At 51.9% G+C, this 12,195-nt stretch overlaps 1 protein-coding gene across 1 annotated transcript; it reads right to left on the bottom strand.

Moving 5' to 3' along the window:
• Positions 1–64: 64 nt before the first annotated feature.
• Epx (eosinophil peroxidase) lies at positions 65–10,524 on the bottom strand. Its single transcript, XM_047545736.1, has 13 exons — positions 10,379–10,524; positions 10,163–10,256; positions 9,762–9,937; positions 9,464–9,581; positions 9,254–9,383; positions 8,217–8,423; positions 6,638–6,956; positions 5,166–5,326; positions 4,559–4,814; positions 3,955–4,125; positions 1,503–1,740; positions 752–964; positions 65–460 (listed from the first exon to the last, which is right to left on the bottom strand). The coding sequence occupies exons 1-12, from the start codon at positions 10,452–10,454 to the stop codon at positions 763–765; spliced, it is 2,148 nt and encodes a 715-aa protein (XP_047401692.1). The 5' UTR covers positions 10,455–10,524; the 3' UTR covers positions 65–460; positions 752–762.
• Between the last annotated feature and the right edge of the window lie 1,671 nt (positions 10,525–12,195).

The following is a 12,195-nucleotide window of genomic DNA, read 5'->3' as shown; positions in this document are numbered from 1 at the left end:
GTGAGGCATGGGACCGAGTCCTCACCCTCCCCAGCCCAACAAAGAAACGGCAGCCCCTGCCCTCAGCAGTGTTTTATTGGTAGAAGCAGAGCCAAGCTTGCAGCACACAGGGGCTTGTGGGGTGGCTAGACGCTGTGACTATGCAGTCTCCAAGTCATGGTGGTAGTGATGGGGAAAACAGAAGGAAAAGCTGGAACCCTCCAGTTGATTGTTGCCGGGACCTCGAGGCCTCATGGCTTGGCCCACAAGTCCTTGCCCATGGCACTGATTTATAATACTTAAGAGGCTCCCAAGGTGGGTCGGCCCATGGCCACTAAGAACACCAGCTCTCGCTCCCAGCCAGTGAAGCCAGCTCTAAGCTATAGCCATCAAAAGCACCAGCAGGAAACAGTTGCTCCGGGGTAGAAAGAATCACAATCTTTCCCCTTGTCTCCAAAGGTTGGGAGCTTGTCATAAACTCCTAGAAAGAGCAGAATTGAATAAGTGAGGGATTTGCTGGGCATCCAGAATATACCATTTTAGGGCATTAGTGACCAAGCTGCATGTAGTTGGACACTTCATGATTGTCTCTCAAAGTCCTAATCTCTGAGATTGACCATCAGTGCAGAAACTAGCATATTGGGAAGCCACTAGGAAAAAGCCCCCGTCCCTGGTGATAAGTTCTGTTATCTTTGCTTAAAGGCCCGAGAGGACGCAGCTATCCGTCCAGGGAGGGACATGAGGGCCTCACCCATCCCAGGCCTCCCCTTACCTGCAGAAGCCTCATTTGCCTCGCCAGGCTGATAGGTTCAACTTGGGGATGTGGCTGCAGCTTACAAAGCCTCGGGGGTAGATATTGGCCCTGAAGATGTCCCTCGAAACGGTGGTGATACCAGTGTTGTCACATACAATTCGAGACAAGGAAATCCGGCGGAGGGCCCTGCGCTGTCTTTTGGTGAAAACTCCCCATTTCTGCCACCAGAACCTACCAGGTGGTCAAGAGATGTGGGAGAATGAGCACCTGTCATGTGTCAGGTATTTTACATACAGCATTTCCTTCACTTCTCACAACTTTCTGCAAGTTTTATAAATGAGAAAGCAGACGCAGTGATTAGATAAATTGCCCAGTATTAAGGGCAGTAATTTATGTGGCCAGGGCTGAATATGAACCTGGGCAAATGGACATCTGAATATGGAGTTGGCAGTTGAACCACAGCTTTCCACAGGGAAACCAGATTTTGCTCTTTTATGGTCACATCTCTGGGATCTGCTACCCAGGACAGTGAAGCTGACAAGTCTTTCCTGGATTTAAGGAGAGATGTAAGTAATGTCGGCTTTGCCTGGGTCAGTGTCTGTGTTCCTTAGACCCAGCTTTCTAGAAGGAACCTCCTGATCTTAGATCTCGTGAACTTGAGTGTAATGCAACTAAAAAGAAACTCCTTTCCTTTGTTGTTTAGTCTTGAAATGCTAATGTTCTTCTGCTCTGCCTCTGGTGCTGGTGTCTTTTAATGTGGGTCGTTTACCTGTCTCCATCTCGGGCTCTTCTGAACTGGTTCTCAAAAAGACAAGCCAGAAGAGGCCCCACCCGGGCCCCTGGCAAAAGAGGCTCTGCAATAGCCCCAATCCAGATGTCAATGTTGTCAGGCGTCCCATACAGATTCAGAAACTTCCTTGCCAAATGATGGTTTTTCAGCACCCGGGCTAGCTGTGCCAGGTTCCGGGGCTGGGAGAGCCCACAGAAGCGCCTCCATGCATTGTAGCCTGTGTTGGGGAGGGGAGAGTCAGTCTCAGCTACGTTCATCTCCCACTAACCTTTTTCCCCACAAGTTCTCCAGAGACAGCTCTGTGGTCAGTGGTCAGTCAATATTGGACCAAACAAGAAGATCCATGCTAGTTCAAACACCAGATCGCTGTCCTCTAATTTAAAATGCAAGTGGACAGCTGGGCTTTGTGCGCATCAGACTAAGGGATATGTCTAAATATAAAGAGCTGTTGCAACTAAAAACTCAAAACCACAAATCTGAAATTTAATAATATTATCGACTGGAAGTGCATTAGTGAGTTACTGTACCCAGAACATAAAAAACTCTCATGTTTGTAGAATAATGAATGAATAAATGAGCAAATGAGTGAACAAACCAACAAATGAAAAGCATGGATAAAATTCACCTACTCAGAAAAGGACCACACGCTGTGTCATTCTATTTATATGAGAGGTCCAGGATAGGCAAATATAGAGAGACAGAAAGTAGACTAGTGGTCATCAAGGGCTGGGGGGGATTGGGAGTAGCCATTATTACAAAGTTCATTTTGAGGGTGGTAAAAATGTCATGATGTTAGATCATGATGGTGGTTGAACAACTCAATATACCAAAATCATTGAATTATGTACCTCATATGGGCAAATTTTATGGTGTGCTAATCATATCTCAATTTTTAAAAAGACTTCTGTGTAAGAAACCCAAAAACTAGTAACAAGATTTCTCAGCTATTTGGAACCTACACTGGGGTGAAGCCACGTGATATGCTGTGGACAGTCAAAGTGGCAGATAACTTTGCCATGACCTGAAGAAATGCCAGCCCCATATCATCAGTTGAACTACAACTCACAGACACTGTTCTCTAGCCGAACAAAGGAAAACTGTACAATGTTTATCATCACTAAACACTGTTGCTTGAATATCTCTTGGGACCCTCCCCAAAAAACTATGAGGTGATTTTTTTTTTTTTTTTTTTTTTTTTTTTGGTGCTGGGGATTGAACCCAGGGCCTTGTGCTTACAAGGCAAGCACTCTACCAACTGAGCTATCTCCCCAGCCCCTATGAAGTGCTTTTATGGTATGTTTATTTAAAGTCAAGCAGTCATGACTTGTCCAAAGTCCCTTCGCTATCAAGTAGAGTTCAGACCGGATTGTTCTATTCCAAATTTGGTATTGGACTTGTAAGGAGACTGCAAGAGCTGCCATCTAGGTAATATTTCTGGGTTGTCATGGAGGGAACAAGTGTCAGAGGGGAACAGAAAGTCACTGTGGGGCAATTTGGGTGGCTACCAATCTCAGTCCTCCAGCAGGGGGCGCCCACAGCTCCTTAGCTGTCAGGAGCACCCAAGTTTAAGGAGACAGGAAACTACTGAGTGCCTGCTGCATGCCTGCTCTGGCAAGTGCAGTAGGCAGTAGCCAGTTTCCTGACTGCTTTATACATGATGAAAGATCCGCTGGGGCAGAAGGGGCCTCAGGTTCTATCTAGACAGGGAGGTAGGAGGTAGGGATCAGGAGAGGGGCAAGGCAGTGGCTGAAGGCCTCCCCTAAAGAAGCTGAATGGGATGACAGTGGGAAGAAGAGGGACATTTGAAATTTAATTTCAGATTTTTACTCCTTCTTACTTGTGTTACCTTGGGCAAATTTCTAGTTGTCTGAGCTTATTTTCTCATCTACAGCATGGAGGGTATAACTGCTTGTCAATGTCAGTGCCTATTCTCTCTTCTTTCCTGGGATAAAGTCTTTTTTAAAAAACCAGTGCAGCCTTAATTTTATTCCACTTGTTCTTTGCCTCTAGGCTCTTTGCCTTTCACCCCACCAGAGCAAGGAGCCAGTTTCCATAGCCCTGGAATTGTAGCTTTTCTCCTTGGAACTTGCCAGGGAGGTGGGGATTGAAGCAGTCCTTCTCTGCCTTTTATATCTACTACTTTTCTCTACTTGGAAAGTTCTGATCTCCTTTTTGCCAGCTCCTGTGCTCAAGTCCTTGTCCTGTGGTGAACCTAAAGCTGGAGGCCCTATAGCAGATGGGGAAGACGTGGCAGGATGGCTATCAAAGATTCCCAGGGGAGCTATGGTGCATCAGCCTCAGACTTGAGCTCTGCACCTCTGCACATCCTGTAGGCAGTTCCTGTCAGAAAGGAGGCACCAGGTCTTCTCCGAACCCTCTGAGCAGCCCAGGCCTGCGTGAAGCCTGTGAGGAGAGACAGGCACCCCCTTACCTGGAAGGCCGTGGTCTCGGCTGCGCTGCATGTTGAGAGCCGCCAGGTCCAGCCCGATTCTTCTTACTTGCTGAAATAGCCGGTCTCGGAGCTCATCCACCAGCATGGAATCTTGTCGGTTCAGCTTGGCTGGGGTGGCCATGAGGCCTCGAAAGATGGGGTCAATGCCACCTTTGGCGGGGAGTGAGAGCAGCACTGATTGGACCAGCCTCTGGGAAGCCCCTTGGATCATCCCATGGTGCCAAGCTAGCTCAGAGCTGCACATGCCAGTTGCTTATTTTGTAATATTTGTTAGAACAGAGGCATGGGTGGACATGAGGGAGCTGGAGCTTGGAGGGAAGCCCACTTCTTAAAGGAGGGAAGGCGAGCTCCTTGCAGGTCGACAATGTGCCAGGCTAACATAGGTCTCTGCTGCTCTTATCTCATTGCTCAGGGCATGGGAGGTCCATGCTTGAGGGTCTTGCAGGCCCTGCCTTTTCTCCACTGTCCTGGGAGACATTAGCAGTGGCCTTTTTCACAGCCTGGCCTCCTGGCAGTAAGCTGGGCCCACCCAGGACAGGGAGTGCTCCCCACCCCCTCTCCCTTTGCCTGTGGAAAACCTCACCCTCATGCACGATTCTCCAGCTGGCAAAGAAGGCAGAGCTAAGTGGGACACGGGAGTTGGGTGCTGAGGCCCGGTATTGGCTGTCCAAGCGGAACATGAAGGGCTGCAGCATGGTGTGGCCAAAGCGGAAGGCCAAGGTGAAGACATTGGCCACACGCGGGTCCACGTTGGAGCAATACCCTCTGTAGGGCCCCAGGGTTCTTCTGGCCCGGGCCTTTCCCAGTACCAAGGGTAGAAAGTCCCGGTAGGTGATGATCTAGGAGAGAAGACATACAAGGAATGTGGCCAGAGTGGCCACCCAACCCACACCTGGCTTTCAGATGAACTCATTTTAAAGGGTTTCTTAGACATAGCAAGTCATTATGATCATGTCATATTCGACAATGTTAATTTCCCATTGATAGATGAGATACTGAAGCCCAGAGAGGTCAAGTGTCATAGACAAGGTCCCAACTAACTAGCGGCAGAACCATTGCAGAGGTACCCCCACCCCGTCACCCAGCCCCAGCCCGCTCGAAGCACGTCCCCAGGCTTGGAAACCAGTCCCTCAGATTGCTCCTCAGGCCAGGTTGTTTTCTGGGAGATGCTGGGACCCAGGGTCCCCTACCTGGACCATGGCCCCCACAATCTTCCGAGCCTCGTTGTACAGTTTATCTCCGCTCCAGCGAGGATTGAGGCGTCTCAGTTCGGTGGCCAGCCGGTTGTGCTCTCGCACAAAGAGGGTGTGCAGGGCCGCCAGTTTGGGGGTTTCACTTGACCGAGAGTCACCTTGAAAAACCCAAGTTCAGAGTTGCCAAAACCCTGCCCAGAGAGTCTTCTGCAAGGGCAGATGGAGGCCTGGGGTCTGGAGAGATGGAGTGAGCCTGGCTCTGCCCTCGCTGCTCCTCCATCATCCTTGGCTGTGCCATGAGGCTCCTCACTGACCACCACCCTCCTCTCAACACTACAGCCAGGAAGGGGAGCAGAGTGGGGTCTTGGGTTCCTAAGTGGCTGGAGAAGGTTAGGGCCAGGCGAGGAGCACAAGGCAGCTACTGTTCTCAGACTGACAGGCCTTTGCCTAATGATTCTGTCTACAAAATGACCAGATCCATAGCCTAGCGGGGGACCTGGGTGACTCTGGGAACCTTGACTTTGGGATGTCATGAGGAAAAGAGAAAGAAAGGGTTGGGCAGAGCCCCGTCCAGACCCTCTCCTATAAGCAGGCAAGTAAGTTCAGTCATCTGCTGGCTTCAGACGAAGCCCTTTAGCACAAGCCTAGTTATAGTAACAAAGTCTTCTCATGAAGTCTTTTCCATTCTTCCAAGGAAACAGATGTGCAGTTCTTACAAGGTGAGCTGGAGGCACTGGCCTTGAGGAAAGCAGTGGACCAGAGTGGACAGCAAGATCAGGGACTACACTGGCTTTTCCCATGTGGGTATACTGCCATTTGAAACTCTTGAGCACATTGCTTCTCCTCCCTAAATCTCAGCTTCTCATCTGTAAAATGAGGATGATAATTTCTGCATTTCAGAGCCTCTGTGAGGTTTAGGGGTGGCCCACTGGAATGTCTTGAGTAACTGGAAACAATTCCATTATTATTACACACACACCGTAGCAAAGACTTGGAGGAGAGTTCAAATTATGCATCCAGAGGAAGGACCAGGTGACAGTGTCTAACAAGAGTGTGTGTGGGTGGAGAACTAAGAAAATTTAACTTAGAAAAGAAAAATATCTAGGTGTAAGTAACAGGTACTTTCAGGTCATTAAAGGGGCTCTTCTCTGAGGTTCCAGAAGCATGAAAAATAACAACAGGGCTAGATATTGGATAGAAATAAGGGGAACCCTTCTTATAGGCAGTGGAGCTGCCTGGGACTAGGTCGTGGTGCCATATAGAAAGTGAGTCCCTCATCTCTGGAAAGTCAGTCAGGGATCTTTGGCCATACTCAGAGGATTGGCAAAGGGACTTCTTCCAACTGACTGATCTCTGATGACCATGCTCAGACGTATGCTTATGGTGTGAATACACTGGTCCCCATCCAAGTCCCCTAATCCCACATCCCACGATGGCTTCCCAAGACACCATCTTCCCCCACGTCAGACCTGCCAGGAAGCAAGGGATGCGCGCGGAGCGGTTGGTGAGGAGACAGGGGTCATCCCGCAGGTTGTCAAAGGGCAACAGGGCTCTGCCGTTGTCTTGGAAGCGCTGGTTGACGGCCAGCAGCCCTAGGTAGTTGGTCCGATTGCGGAGCCGAAGGGCGAGGGAGACCTCGCTGCCATACACCATGCTGGCGTCCACGAAGGAGGTGAGCGCATTGATCTGGTTGCGAACTTTGTTTTTGTTTTGGGGACATGCGGGAGCTGAGCGGAAGAAGGGGATGCAGTCACGCTGGTTCTTGATGCGGGGATCATTGGGCGGAATCTGAAGTGCAAGAAGAGTCAGTGACACTGGGGCCCCTCTGCAGCAGGCTCATTCCTCTTGGTCACCATCTCCCTCAAAACTTTGCTCGACACTCCCCCTCCAGGAAGCCCTCCTTGACTCCCCCAGACTCCTACTGCTCACCCCTTCAGCTGGAGTGTCCTGAGCACTTTTTATCACAGTCACAAAAGGTTAGCAGTGAAAGAGGCTTTTCAAACAATCTAGAGCCTCCTCTTACAAATGGGGAAACAGCCTCTCTGAGGGGGGCTGTGACAGTCATTTGGCAGGAGAAGTGGGATTAGAATTCATTTCTGACAATTAAGCCTGTGCTCCTTTAGTTCTGAGCAGCTGGACAGACATTTCCTAAGCCCCTTTCTTTCCAGGTGCTTTGGAGACAATGAAGGTCCAGAACCTCAGTACAGACCTGGCACAGTGGCATATGCCTGTAAGCCCAGCGACTGGGGAAGCTGAGGCAGGAAGATCACAAGTTCAAGGCCAGTTGCAGCAATTTGGCAGGGCCCTAAGCTACTTAGCTAGACCCTGTCTCAAAAACTAGAAATAAAGGGGGCTGGGGATGCATTCTGTGGTTAAGTGCCCCTGAGTTCAATCTCTGGTACCAAAACAAACAAAAAGCAAAAAACAAAAAACCCAGAGCAGGAGGCAAGAAGCTGGCAGCGCAGTACAAACACACACCGCTAAGTAACCAAACTGAGGGGCATTTGCTATGCTTTGTATAAGAGTCAAATGCTAAAGGTATTAATAGGAAGATCTGAGAAAGCTCTGCAGAGGAGGCCCTGAACCAGGGCTTGAGAGGGGGCAACGGGGAGGAACTGTGTCCCCCTTCACCCCAGCAGAGACTCCGCTCCCTGGATTCTTTTTCTTTTTTCTTTTTTTGTCTAGTGCCCCACACCTTCCTTGCCTTCTGGCCTGAAGGATAGAACCCTGATCCCTGCCCACCCCAGAGCTGTGGGACCCTTGGACCACCCAGAGGAGAGAAGGGCAGAAGCCAAGAGACCCTAAAGGCTTCCAAAAGTAGAGATTTCTGCCTTTGGAATCAGCCTCATGGCCAAGGCCTGTCTCTAATCACTTCCTCCTCCATGGAGCTTGAACTGAGGCTTTGGCAGGTTGCCCCACTACCATCCTGCTCTAGGCCCAGCTGTGTTTCTTGGTGTCTGGATTATATCCCAGCCCCTTTAGGATGGGGCCTCAGCCTTTCAGATCCCTACACGCAGCCCACTGCCCCCTCCACAGGGGCTTGGGTACCTTGATGGGAAAGCAGGGGGGTAGCTGGGCACAGGTCTTCTCACAGTCAACGCCTGCAGTGAAGGCCACCCTGGCTGGGGACTCGGGGGTGAAGTCCAGGTCATGATCAATGAACTGGCCCCACTGCATAAACATGAGGGCCCGGCCCCGGTCAGAGGTCAGCCTCTCCCTGGGGAAGCGCACGATCTGGTTGGAGACAGCCCGGACCTGTGGGGAAATAAGATCAGCAAGGAACTTGGGCGGCTGATCTACATGGTGCTGGAGCCAACCCAGGGCTCGAGGGAGAGCAGCACGCCCCCTGCTGGAGAAGATGGAGCCTCTCCTTCTCTTCTGTCCTGCACTCCCCTGTCCTGTGCCCCAGGAGATGTAGCCTTACCTGTTGTGGCCATCATTCCTAGAAGGCCAGTCTCTGGCCTAGATCCTAAGGATTCCAGCAGTAAAGAGAAGGAGAGGGGCTGGATCAGCTGACTCATCAACTCTTATAGAGTGGTACACAGAGCAAATTGTTAGATTGGTATAGACCAATAGATGACAGAACTGAGTCACATGTGTGGACTGGTTTTAAGGTGGTGGATAATAAAGAGAGAACTTGATAGATAGATGGAAGGGTCAATAGAAGAAGAATTTATAAATAGATATTGATAGGTGAGGAGATGACAGATTGTCATATTGACATAGCAAGGGAAAATTGATAAACATGAAATTTATAGATTCAGCCAGATTAAGGTGTTTGACACTAAATCTCCCAGAAAAGAAACAATCCAATATTGTGATGGCTAACCTTAAGAGATCATGTCCTTATATGACTGTTTAAACCAAGCACTTTATTTAATATTTGTTCTAACTCGCTGAGGCAGCATTTTCTGCCATATTGTAGATGAGGAAACAAACCAAGAAAGTGATCTTCTTTGTCCAAAGCCCCCTGTCTGGCAAGTGGGAGACCCTGAGTTTGATTCCTGACTGGCTGACTCTGGGCTATTTTACTCCCTGTATTTAAAAGGGATGAAGCAACCTCCAAACCCTCCACCCTGACTCACAAGAGGGAGGAGGAAACCATTGCGCCTCTTGCCGGGCGTCCAGCCGTAGGGGAGCGACAGCCTGTCTTCGTATTCAGCTGGCAGCCAGCGGGCCAGGGCCTGGTTGGAGGCCCCCAGCCAGGGTCTCCTCCTGTAGCAGTGGGTGGGTGGAGTTAGTGGGGTTCAGGGACACGGAGGGAGGCAGTGGGGAAGGTGGCCCCTGGCACCCACTTGTTGTTGCATCTCCCAGTGATGGTGCGGTACTTGTTGCTGCACTTCTCAGCCTGATCCCGGGGAGCACAGCCACTGGCCTGGATCAGCAGGTGCAGCTGGTGTTCTGTTAGCACATCTGGAGGGCAGGTGGGCGAGGTCCTGAGTCTAGAGTCCTAGCCCCTTCCTGAGCTGGCCTGCTCCGTCCCCTTACCATCCCTCCTCCCTACACCCAAGGCTCTGCACCCGCCTTGAATCCTGGCTTCTTTCCACTTCCAGACCAGGGCAGGCCCTGGGGGCTCAATGGGGAACACAATACCAGTGACATTGAAGGGTCTGGATCTCCAGGGTTGTAACTTCTCTTCCAGGAGCCCTAAGGCCACATGCATATAATCAGCAGCCCGAACAACTGTCTTAGTGGCTGCTACGGGTTGCTTGAAGTAGGACAGGAGGTCCATGGGGCTGGCGGAGCCACTGCGAAGGCGCTGCTTGATGCTGCCCAGGAGATGAGGAGGGAGGGCTGGAAGAAGGTGCAGACTCCCCCAGTAGAGCCCCGGCCCAGGGGCGAATCGTCAGGACAGGGTGGGCAGACCAAGGACGAAGGGAAGGGAGGTTCTCAGTCCCGGGGTGCCCAGGGGTGTGTGTTGGGTGAGCTGACTGGCTGGAGCCACCCGCCCATGGACCCTCGCAGACCCAGGCAGCCCCCAGACCCAGGCCCACCTCTTCTGGGTTCGATTGTAGGCAGCATCCACCAGCAGCTTGGCCTCTGCTATGCAGTCCTGAAGGACTGAGTTCTCCACTGCCGTGGGGGAGGCTGTTCAGAGGGATGGGACTGAAGGTCTAAGGGAGCCAGAAGGCCCCCAGCTCCAGGTGCTTCCCCGCCATTCCCCTTCCCCCAGACCGACCCTCTTCCTCGACTGTCCAAGGGGCTGTTACCTGAGACAGTGCCCTCACTGGGCTGGGGGAGGGTGAGTGTAGCCAGGACCCCTGCCAGGCCCAGGAGCAGCTGCATGTCTGTGGTGAGACCTCCAGCCACAGCTGGAGACCCTCAGTCTCCACGGGGTGGGAGTGTCCTCTGCTCCCTTCTTGCACGGAGGACCCCCAGGCGACCTCCCACCTGCTCCTGCTCTTCTCCGGAAGTAGCTAGGAAGGGACTTTTATATTGCATTCTGGGGTGGGGAGGGCAGCTCTGGGCCGCAGAAGCCCAGCCCCTGAGGTGGAGCTCCGAAGCCTCTGGTTTCCAGGGGAGCTGTGAGATTGGAGCACCTCACCCCACCCTGGCCTCCTTCAGCCTGTGACATCCTCCCCACTGCCCGCTTGCTCCATCGTCACCCTCTTCTATGGCGTCAAGGGATGTCTTTCTCCCAGGGCCCAAAGCAGTGCCTGGGACAGGTCTTACCTTATCTGTATTTGCAGGATGACTGAGGAGGAGGGTGCCTCAGAAGAGGACTTGCCTTGGCCCCGTCATTACCTAGCTGCGAGGCTTTGGGCCAGTCACCTTCCCTCTGCAGGACTCGATTTCTGCATCCCTCAAATGGGAGTTGGGCCAGATGATTGGAAAGGCTCCTCTGCTCCCCATCTGGGTAGAAACTGGGTCTACCTTACTGTCGTATCCCCCCACCCCCGCTGAACACAGCACAAGGTCTGGTATTCAGTAGGTGCTCAAAAGTAAATGTTTGTTGAGTGAATGAATGACTGTGATTAATGATTTGACCCCTCCCCTCTCCTCTCCAGTCACACCAGGTCCTTCCAAGGTGCCTGGGAGAGATGAAGGGATGGCTGAGGCAGAGCCTGAAATACCTCGAGGGGTTATTTGGGGTCCCAGTAAGATGTCACAGGTAAAACCCTGGGTGAGAGAGCTGAGGTCCTGCAGGGCTTTAGGTTTCTCCAGGTGTTTCCTCAGTGCACAGCAGTGGTGGGTTTATTCTGAGCAAGCAGTTTAGACCCTGGCTTCCTATTGTCTTGACTAGAGGTGGCTTGTTGCTGCGGGCTCGGACTGACCTGAGTCATCTGGCTCCATCACTAGCAGTGTGACTTTGGGGGATCCCCCATTTCCAAATCTTAAATGCAGAAGGTCCCCAGTCAGTCCCGGAGGGCCCTTTCCTCTCACACCGCTTTGTCTTTGCCTGCAGGCTGCCTTGCCTTTGCCCCTTCTTTGGGTGGACATGTCCCTTCCTTACTCAGTATGGACCCTGGCCCTGCTCCAGAACCCCACAGGGGCACCTGTCATCCTTGTCTCCTCCCTCCATCCCTGATCTACCTCAACCTGCCCAGTGCCCTCCCTGCCCCCTCCTCCCACAGCAACGACACCAGCCTCAACAGTTGCTCTTGACACAGCCACTTGCTTTGGCAACTCCTTTCACAAGCTTCAGTTGATGGCCCAGGTCCCCGGATCTTATCTCCTGTTTTCAGCTGAGGCCCCTGACCTGTGACACGGGGGCCTGGATGGAAAGTCACTGTGCAGGTGCTGAAAGGGCACTGGGTTCCTTACTGACCCACTGTGTGTCTTTGGGTAAATCAGCCCGGGACACACACACACTGCACCTCAGTTTCCAAACTTGTGAGACAGGATGGTGATCCCAATGTAGGAGAGAGATCTTTAAAATTGTAGCATGGTCCTCAACTGTGGGTCACCTCCCCTGTCCTCAGGAGACCAGATGCCCTGGGTTGGAGCCAGGTGGGGTGTGTGTGGCCCAGGTCACCCTTTTCCCAGGGTTTCTGTACTCAGAGTGAGCTCTGCTTTTCGACCTATT

Source organism: Sciurus carolinensis, chromosome 3 (genome assembly GCF_902686445.1).
Source record: "Sciurus carolinensis chromosome 3, mSciCar1.2, whole genome shotgun sequence".
NCBI lineage: Eukaryota > Metazoa > Chordata > Mammalia > Rodentia > Sciuridae > Sciurus > Sciurus carolinensis.
This window is presented reverse-complemented; position numbering and strand designations above follow the sequence as displayed.

Coding starts and splice junctions, on each gene's coding strand:
- Epx (XM_047545736.1), bottom strand. CDS start 10,454: ATGCAGCTGCTCCTGGGCCTGGCAGGGGTCCTGGCTACACTCACCCTC. Junction 5,327..6,637: donor CATCCCTTGCTTCCTGGCAG/GTCTGACGTGGG, acceptor GGGTTTTTCAAG/GTGACTCTCGGTCAAGTGAA. Junction 965..1,502: donor AGAGCCCGAGATGGAGACAG/GTAAACGACCCA, acceptor ACCACCTGGTAG/GTTCTGGTGGCAGAAATGGG.